The sequence below is a fragment of the Hipposideros armiger genome, unplaced genomic scaffold (genome assembly GCF_001890085.2).
Source record: "Hipposideros armiger isolate ML-2016 unplaced genomic scaffold, ASM189008v1 scaffold_315, whole genome shotgun sequence".
Lineage (NCBI taxonomy): Eukaryota > Metazoa > Chordata > Mammalia > Chiroptera > Hipposideridae > Hipposideros > Hipposideros armiger.
The window spans coordinates 1,271,832-1,291,869 of NW_017731665.1; the positions used below are offsets into that span (position 1 = coordinate 1,271,832).

The 20,038-nt window shown below is 52.5% G+C and overlaps 1 protein-coding gene across 6 annotated transcripts in view; it reads right to left on the reverse strand.

Moving 5' to 3' along the window:
* Positions 1-12,003, reverse strand: part of NAGPA (N-acetylglucosamine-1-phosphodiester alpha-N-acetylglucosaminidase) — a 15,608-nt gene extending 3,605 nt beyond the window's left edge. The window contains exons 1-12 of one of the 6 annotated variants that reach the window (XM_019660347.1): positions 11,905-12,003; positions 11,351-11,806; positions 10,430-10,569; positions 9,406-9,514; positions 8,246-8,374; positions 7,560-7,765; positions 7,414-7,461; positions 6,270-6,398; positions 5,943-6,074; positions 5,793-5,856; positions 3,008-3,141; positions 1,099-2,313 (exon numbers count right to left, since the gene is read on the reverse strand). In XM_019660347.1, coding sequence (XP_019515892.1) covers positions 2,195-2,313; positions 3,008-3,141; positions 5,793-5,856; positions 5,943-6,074; positions 6,270-6,398; positions 7,414-7,461; positions 7,560-7,765; positions 8,246-8,374; positions 9,406-9,514; positions 10,430-10,569; positions 11,351-11,806; positions 11,905-11,990 — 1,752 coding nt within the window. In that variant the 5' untranslated portion in view covers positions 11,991-12,003 and the 3' untranslated portion in view covers positions 1,099-2,194. The other 5 variants (XM_019660352.1, XM_019660350.1, XM_019660351.1 and 2 more) reach the window with 5 other exon arrangements.
* Positions 12,004-20,038: the final 8,035 nt, after the last annotated feature.

The following is a 20,038-nucleotide window of genomic DNA, read 5'->3' on the forward strand; positions in this document are numbered from 1 at the left end:
CTGGCTTCAGGTATAGCTGGATCCAGGGGCTCAAACGCTATCCCCTTTCTTGCTTGGTTTAGTCGTCTGCCATGTTGGCTTCACTCTCCTCCTCCATGTGGCCCTCATCCCAGAAGCTGGACAATCTCGGTGGAGTTTCTTTCTCCCGGTTCCAGCAGAAGTTACACAGGGGCTCTAACTGGCCAACTGGGACACACGCCTCTCTCTGAATCATTTGCTGACACTACCTGGACTTGGAGAGAGGGGATGGTGGCAGCCAAACCACAGGGAAAGACTATGGGGGGATGTCATGCCCCAAAAGCAACTTGATGGAGGCTCGTGGTCATGGTCCTTGATGCCCTGCCCACCTTCCCTGGGTACTCTCGTTACCACAGAGGGCATCTGGAGGCAAGAAACTGCCATTTGTCGCGATGGCTACCCCAGCACACCTGGCCTGTGTAGGGCAGGGCAGAAGCGCCAGGGAATTAACCCCCCGGAGCAGCACTCAACCCATGATGAGTGGGTGTAGGCTGATAAACACACCAGCTTCCCCGTCCATGGGTGGCACAGGTGTTCTCTACTCTCCCAGAGGCCCCAGCCAGGTAAGCCTGGCTGGCCACAGTGGGGAGCTGCTCACTAATGCACAGCGTACAGGCTGCCTTCCCTTGTCCCCTCACTTCCCTGCCCCTATCCAGGGCTTCTTGGGGTCACCTCTCAAATACCCTACTTGCCCTCACTTCCTTGTCTCAGGTTCTGCTGCTGGGAGGACCCACCTTCTGACAGGTGGCTACTAAAAGGACTGGATGTTGGGCAAAGATAATAGATACTCTTATGACAAACTAGAAAAAACCCCTTGGGATCACAGGGAAGGCGAATGTGTCCCAGCTGCTGCAGCAGGGACCCCTCTGGGCGCAACGACAGGCCCTCTCCAGGCACTGCTGTGCTCTGCAGGCCTGGAATCCAGCAAGCCCGTGCACAGAGCTGTAACTTTCCAGCTCAGCTGCCAGCACAGCCAAAGCCACAGAGATGCCCTCTGCAGAGGTCGGGGCGTTCAGGACACGGGCTTTCCCAGCCTGTTGTCTCAGAGCCCCTGGGTGGGTGGGTAGGTGGGGGTGGGGGAGCTCCCTGTTAGTTCCTGGACCCCTCTGACCCCGAGGTTCCGATTCAGTGGTTCTGGGATGGGGTCCGGAAGTTTGCAATCATAGAACATTCCTGAGGAATACGTTCTGACCTGCAGCCAGGCTTGGGAACATGCCAAAGTGATGCTAAGGTGCTTGGCAGCTTGTCTAAGGTCTGTCACTATGTCCTGCCCTTGAACACTGGGAGCAAAACATCAAAGCAACCCGGGGCTGCTTGGTGCATTCAAAGAAAACAAAATACAAATTGAGCCTTCCAGGTGGAGCTGAAACATAAGCTCCCTGGAGGAGCACATGAACTTGGCTGCTTACATTTCCAGAAGGAGGAAATAACACTTGTAGCATTCGCCTGGTTCCTTGAACAAGTGGCCGTCCTTAAGTTCCCGGACATGCTGAGAATGCCCCACTGCCACCCCTCTCCTCCCTCCAACCTGGGTCATAAACCAGGGGACGGGCTGAGGGAGGGGTGGAACCTTTAGTGGCTCGGCGGGCAGAGGGTATCGTGGCCTGTGGCCTACTGGTTCACCAGGTGCCTGAGCAGACGTGCCCAGGGACACTGGCAGACATGGGCCTGGGGCACCAGCTGGAGGACTGAAATGTAGACCCCAGCAGAGAACATCACCGGCTGGCACAGTGGCTCCCCGCTTGTCTATCCCCATTTTGGGGGACAGACAGAAAGACACGCAGACCCAGACACATCCTTGCAGGAACTTGTAGGCCGGGAACTGGCCTGCGATATTTCACTTCTCTGAGCCGAATTTTTCCTTTCTAAAGTAAGACTAGACTTGTTTTATAGTAGCAGCTCGATTGCAGTGATGGGTTCACTTAGCCTCCTGTGTTCACGTCCCTTAATAGCTCCTCTCATCAAGGAGTGGAGTCTGTCTCCTTCCTTCCTCCTTGAAACAAGCAGGCTAAGGACTTGATCTGACACAATGTGGTGGAAACAAGGTTATGCCAGTTCTGAGCCAAAGTTTCAAAAGGCCTTGACGGCTTCTCTTGGGGGATCCCTGTCTCCACCTTGATCCCACGCCTGAGCCAGCCCCCTGGAGGACGAGACACGGTGTGAAACAGGTACATCCTCAGTCGTGGCCGTCCCAGACAGGTCCCCAGCTGGCGCAGTAGCTGATGGCAGGCACCCGAGTGAGCCCCGCTGAAATCACTGATCCCAGCCCAGACCAATAGAATCCCCCAGGTGACCCTGGAATCATGAGAAATAATTACTTTTCACAAGATGCAATAACTGGTTGTTGTTTTAAGCCACCAAGTTATGGGCTGGTTTGTTGGGCAGCACTAGATAACTACTACAGTCCACCATGTCTTAGTCTGCTTGGGCTGCTATGATAAACACCACAAACTGAATGGCTTATAAACAACAGGCACTTATTTGTCACAGTTCTGGAGGCTGGAAGTCCAAGATCAAAGTGCCGCACATTCAGTTTTCGGTGAGGGCCTGCTTCCTGGCTTGTAGACAGCTGCCATCTTGCCGTGCGCTCGCATGGCCTCTTCTTCGAGTGAGCACGTGGACAGAATGCTCTCTCGTTTCTTTCTCTTGTTACTAGGGTGCTAATCCCATCATGGGGGTACTACCCTCACCACCTCATCTAATCCTAACTTAACTAAACCAAAGGCCCCACTTCCTGATGCCACCCTATTGGGGTGACAGATTCAACACATGAATTTAGGGGAACAAACACGCAGACTCTCACATGCATGGGTCTATTTGAGGACCTGTTGAAAGCTCTGGCACCTCCTCACCTGGCCTCCCAAAACAGCTGCTAAGCACACAGTGAGACATATTATGGTGGTGGTGGTGGTGGGGGGGTGCGGAGTGCGGCTGCCAGGCACTTCCTGAAGACGCTTAGCGGCCACAAGTTATAAACTCTGATACTCACAGGACTGGCAGGTCACGGGAGGGGAGTGGATTGCTGGGGCTGCGATGAACTGGAGAGGGCCAGACGGGAGTTGTCGATTCTCAGCTTTGAGAAGTCGTTGCTTAGTGAGGGTGGCAGCTGGGGCCACTACCTCTCTTTTAAAGAGAAACCAGAAACCTAGGGTTAATCTCTTGACTTTTTAATACTGGTAACTAAATTCTATTAAAATGCGGTGTGCACTCAACCTTTTCCATTCAAAGCACGGGGCGGGCCCCTGAAGCCTCTGCCCCACCTGGGAGCTTGTTAAACTCTCAGCCCCAGGCCAGAATCTGCATTTTAATAAACTCTCCAGGTGACTCATGTACACATTAAAGTGAGAAGCCCCGGATTAAAAATACATCAGGAAGCTGGAGGTGCCCTGGGCTGCCTGTTCAACATTCCCCTCACGTTAAGCAGCCCCGCCTTATGTTAAGACCAAGCTGCCCTGAACTCCTCCATTCAGAATTCAGACACCACCTGGGGGCTCCTATCATTATATCAATTTATTCAAGTGGTAGAAAAACCCTCTCAGCGGCAGGACAACAAAATAGACAGCCTGTAAACATGATTTCATCTCCAGTCCCTTCTAAAGAGCTTCCTGGGACAGGAAATAGAATTCTAGTTGGCAAATGCGGTGATGAGGTCTGTAGAAAAGGCCTTGTGAGGTGGCATCATCTTTCATCCACCCCTGTCCAAAGGGGCGGCTGGACCCTGCCACTTGGTCCGCATGCGGTCATGGTGAGTTTCATTTGCTAACAGTCCCTGCCCCAGGAGGCCAGAGGTTCTCTGGCAGGGGTGCAGGCCCTTGGGGGACAGGCCTTGTGGGCAGCAGACACAGGCAGGCATGGAGCCAGTCTCTCTCCAGGGAGCACTGTATTGCTCAGGTTGCACGTGCCACAACAGGCAGCCAGGTGAGGGGCTGAGGCACAGGTGCTGTCAGAAGCCTGGCTTGGCATTGGGGCTGAGACCACCCGGGTGGTCAGTGGCCTTGGCCTTTCCCCTGCAGAACCAGACCATGTCGAAACGAGCCTCCGGAACAGGTTATGACAGGCAGCTGGCGGCGTCAGTCCTTGAAGGGGTTGTGGGCGTCGCCCGGCTGCTCCTTCTCCGTGGCCAGGAGCTCCCCATTCATCTCCTGCAGCTGGTGGTAGACATAAGCCCCGCCCAGGCGCCGGCTCCGCTCCACTCTGGAGCCCCAGAGCAAGGACACGTTCACCACTGTGCTGATCAGCAGAAGGAAAACCAGGGCCAGCGTGAGGGCCAGCCAGGCGGTCCTGGGGGCAGGAGAGAAACCCCGGCGGGGATGTTGGGCCGATTCTGGGCTGGGGAGGGGGGGGTTGGAGGGACGTTCCTCCCTCCACTCACTTTGCTCTTCCACCCAGAACAGGGGCACAGGTTGGGGGCCTCCCGGGACCACTGTGCAGGAGCAAACAGGCCTGGCGGGGCCGGGGCATGCTACAGATACATTTGGGGAGCAGTGGGGACAGTGGCTATGTGGGATGCAGCTGGTGTTGCCACATCTCCAGACACTTCAAGAGAAGCCATTAAAAAAGAGGGGTTTACATGAACGTTATTGATTTTCCGATGCTGCTAATAAATCTTTAAAAATGTTATATTGTGCAGACCAACTCAAATGACCCAACCCAGCCCTGGGAGGCATCAGTTTGCATCCTGTGCTCCACTGGGCATTGACAAGAGGATGGGCACTCTCCAGGGTCCTCGAAGCAGACAGAGTGGGGAGAGCCAGCACCCCTTCCTCTAAGGCAGCGAGTGGCGGGGACAGAGTGGGCTCTTTCAATGATCATTTTTTCATCCCTGTGAAGCTCTCAATGCAAAAGTGAACACCTGCACATTGCTGGGGTGGGGCCTGCAGCCATGCCCATCAGCCCCCCATGGTTCGCCTTCCCTTGCTGGTGGAAGCCAGTGGGTTCTAGGTCTGTATGGTGTGGGTGGGGGGTTCAAAGTCGTACACCTGAGGAGCCTGAGCTTAATGCCTGAGGTGTGGAGCTCCTGGAGCCGCTATCTCTGCTCTGGTATGTTTTCAAAGCACATTTCCAGTTTTCTCTAGGCCTCACCGCACCTAGGCTCACAGGGTCAGGACCTCCAGGAAGGACCTGGCATCTGCATTACTGGTGAGCTCCCAAGTGCTGCCTCTAGGACAGGGCTGGAGAGTTCTTCACTCATACCCACACCTAGTTCCCACAGGCAGAGGGAGCTGAGCTGGGGTAGGGCGGGGCGGGCCGGTCACCCAGGGCTGGGCTATGGGAGGTGAGGTCCCCAGATCATCAGTGTCTGCATCACCCAGAATGCAGATTCTCGGCTCCACCCCAGACCTACAGAGGCAGAAACTCCGGGGGTAGTGCTCAGCACTCTCTTTTAATACACCCTCCTCCTGAAGGTCAAGTTTGAGATCCACTGCATTAGACAATGAAGCCTAAAAACAAGGCCTGAGCGCACAGAGGTGCCTGGGAAATGATGTGAGTTCTTCGGGGCCTGCTGCCTCTGCGCCTGGAGCTCAGAAAACAAGTCGGAGTGTCAAGCTCACATCCGGCCCTCTCCACTCCTACTGGGGTGGTGACCTGGCTCCTCTCCATCTCCCTGAGAGCATCAGCTGCGACTCTCCTTGTGCTGACATCGGAGAAATGTTTCCTGGCTGCCCAGCTGCCATCTGCCAGCTTTGCCCAGTCCCTGAGCAGGGGCCACGCTTCAAAGGTGGAGGGAAGGGGAGTCCTCCCACCCCTACCTCAGGTTCCACCAAAGCACCTACCCGGTGAGAAGGGAGACTTCTCCTGTCTGCAGGGTGACCTCGGATGGCTGGAGGCACTGCTTCACTGTTAAGACACCAGGGTGAGGCTGAGGGGCAGGAGGGTACACATATGCCCTCTCCTGCCCACACGGGGTTTGGGGGAGGTTGTACCTCGGGAGAGGATGTTGTTCAGGGTGGGCACCTGGGTGAGGTTGCAGTTGCCAGTCTGGGGGTCGCAGGGACACTGGTGCTCACATTTGCAAGGCCTCTGGCAGCCTGGCCCATGCCAGCCGAGGGGACACTCTGCAGAAAGGAGGCAGGAAGATAAGAGGTGGAGGTCCTTGGTGGCAGGGCCTCTCTCTGCACTGACAGGATGAGCCCCAGGTATGTGCAGAACCCTGCTGAAGGAAAAGAACCCCCTCTTCCTCTCCCAGCCAGACCCTGGAGGTGCCCTGGTGGTGCTCCCACCTGGCTGACTCAGGGGCCCATCCAGCTTACCCTGTGCACAGGTGTCTCCAGTGAAGCCAAGGGGACAGGTGCAGGTCCCCTGAGCTGGGTCACAGGCAGCTCCATTCTGACACTGGCACTTCTTGGCACAGTCCTCCCCAAAAGAGCCATTGGTGCAAGCTGGGATGGGGGAAGGGAGGTCTTTGCAAACTCCAGCCCTGTCCCGCCGAGGCTGGGGCCAACAGGGCTGCAAATGGACCTGTCACCTTGCGTGGCCTTTCAGCTCATATTCTCCCAACAGGTAGTGACTGAGAATGTGCCAGGCCCTGCGGCTGTGCCCTCAAGGAGCTTCCAGTCTAGGAGGGCAGGCGACCAGCAAGCCAGAAAGCAAACGTCAAAGTATCAGTGGGGACAAGCACCCCAGGGACCTTGTGGCAGCAGCAAACCACCAGGCGGGTGGGGCACGGAGGTCTCTGAGGATAGAACCTCCAGCGGAAAAAGAAGAGGAGCAGGGCAGGGCCCGAGCACCCGGAGACTGCAGCTCACACTGAGGAGCTCAGGTTTTTCACTAAGTGCGAAAGCCACTGAAGGGTTTAAGCTGTGGATGGTTGTAGTGGGTTGAATTGTGTCCCCGCAAAAGATACGTCCCAACCCCTAAAACCTGTGAATCGGACCTTATTTGGAAATAGGGTCTTTGCAGATACAATTAAGTTAAGGCTCTCGAGATGAGATCATCTTGGATTTAGGGTGGGCCCTACCTCCTGTGACCAGGAGTCCTTGTAAGAGAACAGAGAAGGAGGCTGAACACACAGGGAGGCCATGTAAAGATGGAGGCAGAGATTGGAGTGATGTGGCCACAAGCCAAGGACTGCAGGGAGCCACCAGGAGCTGGAAGAGGCAGGAAGGAGCCTCCCCTAGACCTTTCAGAGGGAGCAGGACTCTGCTGACAACTTGACTTGGGAGTTCTGGCCTCCAGGACTGTGAGAGAATGAATACGTTGCTTTAAGCTGCCCGTTTTGTGGAATTTGTTGCAGCAGCCCCAGGACACTAATGCAGTGATTTACATGTGCGGTGAGAACGAGAGACACGAGGCAAGCAACGTGCAGACCAGGAGGCGAGGATGAAGGCAGCTGCCACACTCACCCTCTCCCCATGTGCCCAGGGGCTGGGGAGGGACTGGCCTGCTGGCTTTTACCTTCACTGCAGTTGGACCCTGTCCATCCAGCTTCGCAGCGGCAGCCGGCTGCCAAGACAAGACCGAGAAGGTCAGGTGAGGGCCCAGGCTGGGCGGGGACAGCTGGGAACCCAGGTCAGAGCTGACTCCCCAGAGCCCTGACTCACTCTCTGTGCAGAGCCCATGCTGGCTGCAGTTGGAGGGGCCACAGTCCAGCTTGTCGCAGGCAGCGCCCCGCCAGAAGAGCCCCGTGCACTGGCAGCGCCCCTCTACGCAGGTCCCATGGCCACTGCAGTCAGGAGGCTGGCAGCGGGGCTCATGCACACACACCACAGTGGACACACTTCGGGGACAGCGCCACATGTTGTCCTGGCTGCAAAGGGGCACAGTGTTTGAAGAGAGGATGAGGTGCTGACCATCCTCAGCCAGTCCCTCCAACCCCACTTCTGCAGCCCATGAGAGTTGCCTCTCTCTCCATTGTCCCACCTCCAGACTTTTATAGGTTCCTCCCAATCCCACAATCCCTCCCACCCCAGGGCCTTTGCACATCCTGTTCTTGCTGCCCAGAAGGCTCTCCCACACCCTGCCTCGCCACCTTCTCTTCCTTCAGATCTCAACTCAGACTTCATTAACCTCAGAGAGGTTTTTCCTGACCCATCAACTCCCTTTCACCAGCGTAGGTAGTACTGGTATGCTACGTATAATTCCTGTAAGCAGTGAGAGGCAGGCAGCTCGGCTCTTCCTGCTTACTGCTGAATCCCCAGGATCTGGCACATGGCAAGTACTCAATATCTGTTGAACGAGACAGTCGGGGACATGCCTGGACTTGGACCTGGGGCTCTGGTGTGCTTACCAGTGATCTGATGGATAACTGCCCAAGGTCCCATTGAGCACAAAGGTGGCAGAGCCCCCTCCGTCCAGGTTGATGGCATTGACCACGTCCTGTTTCAGCAGGAACTCTGCCATCTCCCACAGGTTGATGCTGCAGCAAAAGAACAGGGCTGCTGATTGTACCTACCAGTTTCCAGTTTAATTCTTCTTACTTTCCATGGTGGATAGTATCATGACATTGGTGGCAGGCAAATTCCAAATGGCCTACAAAGATGTCCTGTCCTAATCACCAAAAGCTGTGAAGATAATGAGATCACTCCCGTGATTACGTGATGTTACATGGCGCAGCTGTGTCCATAAATGGGGACACTGTCTTGAATGATCCGTGTGGACCCAATGGAATCATAAGAGTCCTTAAAAGCAGAGAACTTTCTCTGGCTCGTGGCAGGAAAGGAAGTGAGAGAGATTAGAAATACGAAATACAAGGGGGTCAGAGGGATTTGACACACCTCTGCTGGCGTGAAGATGGGAAGGGTACACACATGAGGAGGAATGGGGGGCACCTAGGAGCCGAGGCCCCAGCTGGCAGCCAACAATGACACAGAGACCTCAGTCCTACAGCCGCAAGGATCTGCAATCTGCTAACAACCTGAATGAGCTGGGAAGAAGGTTCTTTCCCAGGAGCTACAGATAAGCGTCCTACCTAGCCAACAGCTCGACTTTGTCCACAGGATGCCCTCAACCAGGAGCCCAGTGGGCCCTTCCGACTCCTATCTACAGAGCTATGATCTAACAACTGGGTGCTAATTTGTTATGCAGCAAGAGCAAATTAATACACTCTCTTTATAGAGGAAACTGGGGCTCAGAGAGCTTGAGTGACTTGTCTATGGCCACAGAGCTAGCAGATAGCCAGCCAAGCAGAGACTGGAACTGAGATTGTCTCCCTGCTAACTTTGTGATCATTTCCTTTTGCCCCATTCCGGAAGGAGGAGGCCTAAGCTGGGGAGACTGAGAGGGTATATGTGGAGGAGGAGGATTCTTGGAAGTGGGACAGATCTAGGGACTCTTTCCCTGTGGGAAGGCAGGGGACGGCTGAGAGTCAGAAGGGCAGCCGTCGGTGGGTTCAAGTTCTTCAAAGCAGGACTCAGGCCACGCCCAGAGTTCCTGGTTTCCAGCACTCACCCCCGCTGCTCCGTCTGCCCGTCTGCATGGAAGAGCACCACCTGCCCCTTCCGGTCATGGCCTACAGCTGTCCTGGCCGATATCACGTTCACAAACTTGCTGAAGGGACCTGAAGGAGAAGCAGCCTGGTTGATCACTGGCCCTTCGGGAGGCCTTCTGGGCTCTGCCCACCATTTCCTGCCAGTCCACCACCACCTCCCAGTCCAGAGCATCCAGAGTTTCCCTGCGTCCCCACTGCCCCACTCCAGTCAGTCTCCACATAATAGCCAAAGGGTTCTTATGTGTTAATCAAGTAATGTCAGCCTCCAGGTGAAAACCCTCTTATGCCTTTCACTGTTCTTAGAACAAAATCCAAACACCTCACCAAGGCCCAGCATGATCATCCTGGCGTGCTCCTCCCGCCTCGTCTCCCGGGGTTCCCCTCTCACCACCCTGCAGCCACTTTCTGTTCCCTCCGGGTGGACTGTGCTTCTCCTCAGCTCTTCCGTGGCTTGCTCCTTCCTATCTAAGTCACTTCCTCCATGAGGCCACCATCCCTGACTGCTCATTCTAAAATAGCCTGTTTCCACATTAGGGCCTTTCCCCGCCCCAGCATTCCACATCCCAGTGGTTCTCAAACTCGAGTGTCCATCAAAATCACCCAGGGGGCTTGTTAAAACACACAAGCTTGCTTTCCTAGGGATTCTGTTCTTGCAGGTTTGAGGCGAACCTAAAGCTCTGCATCTATAGCAAGCTCCTGGGTGACGCAGATGCCGCTGGTCCACAAACATTTTAGCAGCCCTTCTCTATTCCCTTGCCGTAGCTCCTTTCTTCCACCTTCCCCGTCCCCCAACTTTATTTTTCTCTCTTAGCACTTACCCCTTCTTTTTAGCACATTATATACCTATTTCCTCTTGTATAAATTGACCAGGAACCTTATCTGTCTTAATCCCTGATCCCCAGTGTCTACAATCGTACTTGAAAGATTTCCCACATGACCCCACCGGTCCTGGTTCTCAGAAGGGCTGCTGCCACCCCACCCCACCTGTCTCCTGTGTCTCATCACACTCGGCTGCCTGGCTCTCGTTGATGTAGACACTTCCATTGCGAATAAGCCACACGACCCCGCTCAGCAGCTGCACAAATGGATTCTCAGTGTCCAGCACCTCCTCTTCAGACAGGTACCTGGACACAGGGAAGGTGTGAGGTTCACTTACCAGTGGGGGCAACTGCAGGTAGTGGGGCTCCTTCCCTGCCCCGTCCCCAAAAGCCTGGCTGCTAGATTCCTCCTCCTAACCCCAGGAACGTGCCTGCTCCTGATCCTGAGAGCAGCCTTCTAAACAGTCTACGAGGTCCAGCCTACACTTCATTTAATAGAAACAACCACCCCCAACAGATCTCAAGTTTATCTATGGCCCTCAATTTCCTAGGCCGTCATCCTGGCCAAACGACCACCTGATGTTCATAACAGCTTTTAACTGGCCTCCTTGCTTTTACTATGGCCCCTCCAGCCAGGGTTAGAGCAAGCTTTTAAATAACCAGTCAGTCCTCTCATCCTCTGATACTCTCTCTGCTCCTTTCTGCAGCCCCTCTCACACACACACACACACACACACCAAGCTCCTATGCACCTCTGAGCCTTAGCAAGTGCTGTTCCTTCTGCCTGCAATGCTCTTCCTCCAGTTCTGACCCTCACTGACTTGTGATTAAACTTCAGGTCTCAACTCAAAGGTCACCTTCTCAAACAAGCCTTTCCTGATAACTCTCCCTATGATCAACTTTACAATCGGTTCACCCTGTTCATTGATTTGCTGCACATACACAATCTGAATTTATCTTAATTATCTCCCTTCTGCAGAGGAAACGGAGGCTCAGCTTGGTTAGGTGACTCAAACACAGCCGCACGGCTACGACCCAAAGCTCAGGCCCTATTGCTCGACAGTCACGGGGCTCCTTGCCTCCTCACCCGGTGACCATGGTCCCGTCGCGGCGGATCCCGAACTGCGCGTTCTGCAGCCCCCCGGCGCTGCTCACCAGCCGCCCGTCGCTCACGACGTTCCCCAGGCACTCGCCGGTGCCCATGCGGAAGAAGCCGCCGTTCTGGGCGACGCTGCAACCGGCCGGCCGCGCCGTCTCCTCCACGGTGGCGCGGCGCCTCGATGCGCAGCCACCGGGCCCGCCGGGTTCCAACACGGCGAAGGTGCGCAGGGGCTCGGCGGCGCGTGTCAGGTGGCCGGCCACCGCGCGGCCCGCGAAGTGCGAGACGAAGGTGCGCACCGCCGCGCCGCTGGCGCCGGGGGTCGCGGGGGAAGGCGGCCAGCTCTCGTGCTCGCGGCTGCCGACGCGCACCCGTGCGCAGTCCCGGGCGGGGCGCGCGCGCAGGCGGGGGTAGGGCAGCAGCAAGTCGTCGTCTAGGGAGGGCCTGCGGGGAGTGGGGTGGGGGCGGCCGTGAGCTCCCAGGGCTGTGTCCTGGGCGGAGGGACCCCCGAACCAAGCGCACACCCGGGGAGCTGTACTCACCCCCAACCGAAGCCGCCGGACGCTTCCCAGATGAAGCTGAGCAACGCAAGGAAATACAGAAGCCAGCGAGCCATGGGGGCCGCCATGTTGGACCTGGGCCTCGGGTCACGTGGGCCCGACCCACGTTACTCAAGACCTCTGGTGGCAGCTTTTCGCTCTGACAGAATTGCTTACCTTCCTTCGGAAATCTGATTGGGCCCGATCTGGTCCTGTAATCTACTGGGCTTTTTTGAGAAGGGGGCGTGGTGCTGGGGGTGGTGGCGGGAATTTTCTATGTTGATGTAATTTCAAACCTACAGAAGTTGCAAGTGTAGTATAAAGAACTCCTGTGTACCTTTTACTTATCTTTCCCAATTGCTAACGTTTGCCCCATTGTTTGTACTTTATTCCTATACAATGTTTTTCCCCCTGAACTATTTGCTGTCAAGTTGCAGACATTATGATCCTTCACCTCAATACTTCATTATGTATTTACCAACGAGGACGTTTTCTTACGTAACCACAGGCCAAGTAAAATCAGGACGCTCATATTGGTAGAGTTCTATTAACTAAGCCACAGGTCACATTAGAATTTTGCCAATTGTCCCTATAATGTCTCATTAAAAAAGAGACAACAGGCCCAAAATGGATCACCAGTGCTAAACCCTACATCACTAAATGGAAACTTAATATATAACCTAATTGCAGTTTCAGCCCCTCCCAGGAAGGTAATCTTAACCAGTCAGTCAGGAATTTCCTGGTCAGCACTACTGAGGTAATTGTGTGTGGACAAAAACCACGTCTTACAGAAAGTAACCTCACAGGGTGATCTGATCCTAAATTCCTAATGGGGCAGGTGGGCAGTCATGCCCCAGGCATATAACTTCTTTAGTAAAAGGCTTATCTTTGCCTTAAGCAAGCCTCATCCATTGTTTCTGTGCATCTAGGTTAACACACCTTTGAAATGCCCCCTTTTAGATCCCTCCTTCTAAAGCATGACCACCCTCAAGAGAGCACATATTTTAACCATTTTGTAATACAATCCCCACTTGCTTTCTCCCATTTTCATGTACAGTAAGTCCCGACTTATGAACATTCGAGTTGCGAACTTTCGCAGATAGGAACGGACCTCGCATTACGAACATTCGTAGATGCGAACAAATTGCGGAAATAGCTCACGTGTCTGCCGGACATTGTCACAGTTGTGCTGCTGTGCGCTTACTGTACAGTGCGATAGTGTACAGTAGTACAGTGTTCAATCAGAGCCTAGGATGTCCGGAAGCAAGAGGAAAAGCAATGGTGATGTGGAGGGGACTGCTAGGAAGTGCAAAGCAATAACCATGGAAACAAAAGTGAAAATAATTGAGAGATCGGACTGAGGCAAAAAGATGTTAGACATCGCTTGTTCTTATAACATGAATTGTTCAACCATTGGCTTTCCATTGTATATCTGTGTCAAAGGTGTATAAGACTCACTTTGTCTGACTTACGAACGAATCTGATTTATGAACGAATCCAACTTACGAACGTTCTCCTGGAACGGAACTCGTTCATAAGTTGGGGACTTAACTGTATCTTCTTTATGTTCTCTTCTTAACCTCAAATGCATAAAAGAAACTGCAAACTGTTATCCTCTGAAGCATTTTTCTCAGTCTGTTGAGATCTTGCTTTCAGGCATATCCTCAAATAACTGTTGGCTCAAATAAGTTATTATAAAAATTCTCTACAGGTTTGGATGTTCTTACATCGACATGTGCCTGACAGACCCCTTGGTCTCTTGAGGTCATCTTGCCTGAAACGATCTACTCTTTTTTCCCCTTCTGCCTATGAAAGCCTCCCACTTTACACAGCTGCTCCAAGCTCCTTTCAGCTTTGCTAGGTGGGATGCTGCCCAATTCGTGAATCATTGAATAAAGCCAATTAGAACTTCAAATTTAGGCAGTTGACTTTTGTTTTTTAACAGTCCATTGCAACTATCCCCACCTCAGCTCCCCCATCTCCCTGCCACCTACCCACCCAAGGAGCCAATCCGGGAGTTGAATGTAGTTGTCATGTCTCTGGTCTCCCTGAATCTGGAACAGTTCCTCAGCCTTTCTTTGTCTTAAATGAGCATGACATTTTGGAAGAGGACAGGCAGGTCAGCTACATAATTTGCAGGGATGCTTGTTAAAATATTAAGAATTTAAAGATGGGGAGAGCAGAGTGTGAAAGCAAGTGCGGGACCCCTCTGTGCACAGGCCCTGGGTACCTGCACACATTGGACCATGAAGCTGACCTGTTATTTTGTAGCATGTGCTTCAGCCTTCCTTTGAGAGGATACTTACTCTCGGGCCTCTGGTCCAAGGCAGTGTCCAGGGTTAGGCAGCCTGTTGGTGCCAGTGCAATGCACGGGCCAGAAGCCAGCACAAGTCTGGTTGGCCTTTGGTACCAATGGGTACTCAGGGTCAAGCCAGACCCTTCCTGTCCACAATCAGCATGATGAGTGCTTGAACTCAGGTGTCTCTTTGAGGCACTGCCTCTAAAAGCCAGTCGGTCAGTATACTGGGTAGGATAGTGTCCCCACCAAATTCACATCCTTTCCAGAACCTCAGAATGTGACCTTTGGAAGTTACAATCTTTTGCAGAAGTGATGAGTTAAGATGAGGTGATACAGGGTGGGTCCTAAATCCAGTCTGATTGGAGAAGAGACACAGAGAGATACACAGAGGGAAGAGGCCATGTGTAGACAGAGGCAGAGGCTGGAGTGATGCATTTACAAGCCGAGGAATGCAGGGATTGCTGGCAAACACCAGAAGCGAGGAGAGAGACATGGACAGATTCTTCCCTGAAGGCTTCAGAGAGTGCGCAGCAGAGCTGACACCTTAATGTCTGAATTAATATAGTCAGGGACCTCAAATGGGCACCTGTTGCCATGCAGCTGTCCAGCTGTCTGTCCCCCCAAGCTTAACCCTAAGCTGACCCTTTTGAGGACACTGCTCATACACCTTGCGTCTCCCTGTTTGGCCCCAAAAGATGGCTGGTTAGTCAGTGATGGGTAAGATTCCTCGCGGAAGGAACAACCTAAGATAAACACAGTCACATGGGAGCCATCAGGAGAAACCTCGGGGCTGATGGAGGTGGGCATGGGTCCTCACCTGCCCCCAAAGAGACTAGAGGTCTTCTGCCCCTGTAGCTACATTCCTTCCCTCAACCTGCTTGGGAAGTGACCTGATGATCGGTCCTCAGCATAATAATCTTGTCTTCTTGGGGTTGTGTGTGTATAGGGTGTGTGAAGGCAGAGCATCTGTCTTATCACTGCAGGAGGACTCGGTAATAGCAGCTTGCAGGCATGGGTAATCTGGCTTGAGCAAATTCTCAGGGATGAGACTCACAGACTGTGGAGAGAACAATGCTACTTCCGGGTACGTGGAGAAATAAAAGCGGCGTGTTGGCCCGATTCGGGGCTCCTTAGTCCACAAGGCTGGAGACCCTTGGCCCCTCACTCATTTAACTATTGGCTGCTGTTTCTTTATTTCTTAACCCTTTGCCGCTTCCTCTCGTTCTCCCATTGCCCATGTCGTGTGGGATGCGACAGGCCCCCAAGAGTGGCTCTGTGGCCTGTGGGGGAAGTTAGTTAACCACATTCAAAATGACTGTTTCTCTTGGGGATTAAATTACCAGGCCTGACGCAAATACCTTGATGAGGAGGGATTATGTCTTTTTGATCTTTATATTCAAGCTGCCAAAAACCATCAGCAAACAAGCCAAGGCCAGCCACCAACTTCCCTATATCTAAAGTCCTCTTTGTCAACCAGGAATTGGTGGGTGGCAGGCAGTTGTCCTTGGCGAGTTCTGACATTTGGTCTTCCCCCTACTTTAATGTTTGTCACTCCTTTGCCAAGTTGTTCTAAGTACATAAATACCACGGAAATTCTTCATTTGAACTGAGCAACCTGCTACATTAATTAAACAAGGAAGTCTTTAGACTGATGTGGCTCTAATGCTGTGGCTGCCTGTAAAGTAAGCAAACCAAAACTTAACCTGTAAATGCCACAAGGTTACGAAATCAGATGCTAAGGACAACCAATCATAAACAGCTAACTAGGCTTTAAGCTCTAGCCAATCAATTTCCTTACTTTGCTTCTCCACTTTCTCTATAGGAGTCCTTCCCCTGGCTCTCAGGGGAGTGCTCCTAACCATTTCCAGTTGGGTGCTGGCTGATTTGAATCAATTTTTGCTCAAATAAACTCTTAAAATGTTAAATAAGCCTCAGTTTTCTTTTCACAAGCCCCAATCCACAGTTCCAGCCAAAACGAGCTAACTTAGACTCAGGGCTTTCGCCTTTGCTCACACTTATTCTTCATTTGGAATACCTTGGTCCCCCTCTTAGCATCCTCACCCAGGTTCCCCCATCAGGTGTGGGGTGTGGATTCGACAGCGTGAACTCCTCCTATGTGCTAGGTGCTGAAGAAACAGACAGACCCACCCTGCCCTCCTGGAGCTTAGATTTTTATTTATTTTTTTAAAAGATTTTTATTGGGGAATTGGGGGAAGGGGAACAGACAAGTTGCTGTCATTTTTTTCTTCAGTCTAGTTGTGGAGGACGTCGCTCCACTGGCCCATGATGGCACCATCATTGCGCTCTTCCCAGGCGAGGCAGATCAGTCGCCGGCTTCTGGACGGCCGTTCACGGCGGCTGCTGGCCACTCATGCTGGCTGCTGGCTATACACGGTAGCCCATGGCAACCCACTGCAGCAAGGGCTACAGCATACGCCGTCGCCGGCGACTCATGGCAGCCCAGCTCCAGGTTGAGCTGTTGTTCAGCATCTTAGCTGTGGAGGGCAGTGTCACTGGCCCTCATATGTGGGATCCAAACCGGGGCCCTCTGGTGTCCCAGGCCAGTTCTTAACCATCGCGCCACTCGGCCGGCCCTGAAGCTTAGATTTTAATGGCGAAACAGGCAAGCGTGGTGAGAGTCGGGAAGAAGCAGGATGGAGAGAGAACAGTGTCATGGGGGTGACAGGGAAGGCCTCAGTAAGCTCATTCAGACAAAGACAGAAAGGAGAGGATAGAAGGGACAGCTGTGGGGAGATGGGGGCCAGAGCCTTGTAGGCAGAGCTCAGGGAGAGGAGGAAATCGGCCAGGGAGGAGAGCGAGAGTGCGGAGGGGGTGAAGATGGGAGGGCCAGACCAACGCCAGATCCCTCAGGGCTCCTGGCAAAGGAGTTTGGATGTCAGCCCAAGTGAAACAGGAAGCCATTAGATGGTTTGTTTAAAACCAAACAACCCCCTCCCACCAAAAAAATAAAACCCAACAAAACACTTTTATTGAGGTATAATTTACATACCATAAACTACCTGTTTTAAGTGTACACTTGGATGTACAGAGGTATCTCAGCATTACCTTAGTCCACTGTTAGGACATTTTAGTCACCCCCCCTACCCCCCCACCCCCGCAAAAAAATTTGTGGAGTCACTTTATTTGTATTAAATGTCGGGAAAAAGGCAAATCTGCAGAGACAGAAAGTAGATTAGTGGCTGCCTGGGGTGGGGGTGGGAAGGAGTGGTTGCAAACCGCAAGAGGGGGTGTTAAGCCTGAGGCTGACGGGATGGGCGTTGGGGGATGTGGCCTCCCCCCCCCCCCCCCCGGAGCCCTCAGTCCACCTGCCTGCCTCTGAGAGTTCACATGCCCCCTTCAGCTGTGGAGCACACGTTTCCTGAAGGCACCTCTTCTGTTGCTGTGTAGCTTTTTCATGCGTTTAGCAGGCTCTCCTGCTAGGCATAGAATATAGCAAATATCTTTGTTTCCTCCACTAACCTAGAACATGAGCCACGTTTATGCATTGGTATACGATTATAAATTGAGACAAAGAATAAAATGTTTAAGCAGTGCACCCAGTCTTTCCTTACCATAAGCTTGATCTGCTAGATTATAACATTCCCGATATCTGCCTCCTACCTTGACTGTCATCTCTAGAAGGCAGAGACCATGTCTGCTTTTCACTGCTTTCCCCAGCACTTTGCACAGTGCCTGGCACACAGTAGGTGCTTCCCAGATATTTCATGAATAAATGGATGGGAACAGAGTCCTTGTTTGTGTTCTCTGCTGTGTTCCCATCCCCAGAGCAAAGCGTGGCACACAGCAGGCTGGGCTGTCAGTGCTACCAATGCCAAATCCGTGTGCCCGACACTCTGAAAGGCCAAAACTCAAACGTCAGAGGTTGGAATAAGGAAAGGTTTTCTGATTGAGAAAGCGCCAACAGAGAAGATGGGAGCCCTAGCAGCTTCTCAAATCCATCTCAAGAAAGTACAGAGCTGGGCCGGCCGAGTGGTACGATGGTTAAGAGCTGGCTTGGGACGCCAGAGGGCCCCGGTTCGGATCCCACATATGAGGGCCAGAGACACTGCCCTCTACAGCTAAGATGCTGAACAACAGCTCAACCTGGAGCTGGGCTGCCGTGAGTTGCCGGCAACGGAGTAGGCTGCAGCCCCTGTGGCAGTGGGTTGCCATGGGCTACCTTGAGTGGCCAGCAGCCGCCGTGAGCGGCCGTCCAGAAGCCGGCGACTGATCTGCCTCGCCCTGGAAGAGCGCAATGATGGTGCCAACTTGGGCCAGTGAAGCAACGTCCTCTACAACTAGACTGAGGAACAAAAGGACAGCAACTTGTCTGTTCCCCTTCCCCCAATTCCCCAGTGTTGTTCCCATCCCCCAATTCCCCAGTGTTGTTCCCATTCTCCCCAATTCCCCAACAAAAATCTTAAAAAAAAAAAAGAAAGTACAGAGCTCAGGCTTCTTTTACGTCAAGGGAAAGGAAACGGGAGGGGCTGTTTTTGTAAAATCTCAAGCCCCAAGCAGATTTCTCTAATGATTACTTGTGTAAAACAGGAGCTATTAGCCTGAAGGCCATGGGTATAGGATGGAGTCAGAGAGACCAAGCAAGCATTTTACTGTTACCTCATTCAATATTTATTGAACGAATGGGTGGGGATGACCTCACTTGCTAGTAAATAATAATAGGTGACTGATAAAACCCCAGGGGTGGTGTGGATGCTGGGTTTTCTAAGAAAACTAACATGGATAGCCATTTGAGCTCATCTAAGTGTCAGGCACTGTTCCAGGGGCTTACTCTGCACCATCTTATTGGATGCCCTCATGAATCCTACAAGGTGGGTGTTAAGTTATTCCTTATATAGAAAAGGAAATGGAGGCACAGAGAGGGCAGGCTCTGGCCCACGGTCACACAGCTGTAAGCAGAGGAGACAACTGGTTTTTGAAGCACGAACTCTGCTTTCCTGCCAAAGTAACGTCTTTCTCAAGTGGGAAGGCATATTTGTTTCGGAGACTGGAAAACCAAAGTTGCTTTTTATAAAACCTTTTTAGGAATTATAAACCGAGATCATCTTCTTCTGTTTGTGTTGTGTTCTCTATTATATAAACCACTATGAGGCTATTTACAATATCTTAGAACTGGTTTTGAGGTTTTGAGAGGCAAGCGGTTCTGTTGTATGCTCCATGTCTGGGGAGTGACATTAGGGGTTTCCCTCATTCTGCGTGGACTTGGAGGGCTCGCAGCTGGCCAGACCAGACTCAGCAACGCTCACAGGCCAAGGTCTCTTCCACCAGCTAAGACTTGGATTCAACAATTCAAGGAGGCTGTTTTTTTTTCTTTTGTCACACCCACCCCACTACTTAATTCTGCAAACACTTATTAAACACTTCTATGTTCCAGGCAGTTTAGCAGGAGCTGGGCACGTGGATAGGAGCAAGCTATCATCCATGCCCTAAAGCAGTTTACAGTCTGATGGTAGAATCGACAAGTACACAAATAAATGCCAGAACAAGGTGCCCAAGAGCCATGTATAGAAGAAGAGAGGTAGGTGGGAGGGTGGGAGAATATTTCATAGGACAAATGACATTCCAGCTGAATCTTACAGGACAAATAAAATCTTAACTCAATTGGGGGCTGGAGGCAGAACAGCTAATCCAGATGGAAGGAAGAGATTAATTTAAGACCTGGGAAATGCAGGGGGTCCTGGTGAAATGCTGTTTGGTTCAGTCTAGCTGACCAGTGGTGTGTCAGAGGGAAATAGAGGCACCACTGCTGAGACAGAGAACAGGAAAGGCTGGTTGAGCTCATCTTGACTCTTGCTAATTGTGATTTTTCTCCCCTTCCCT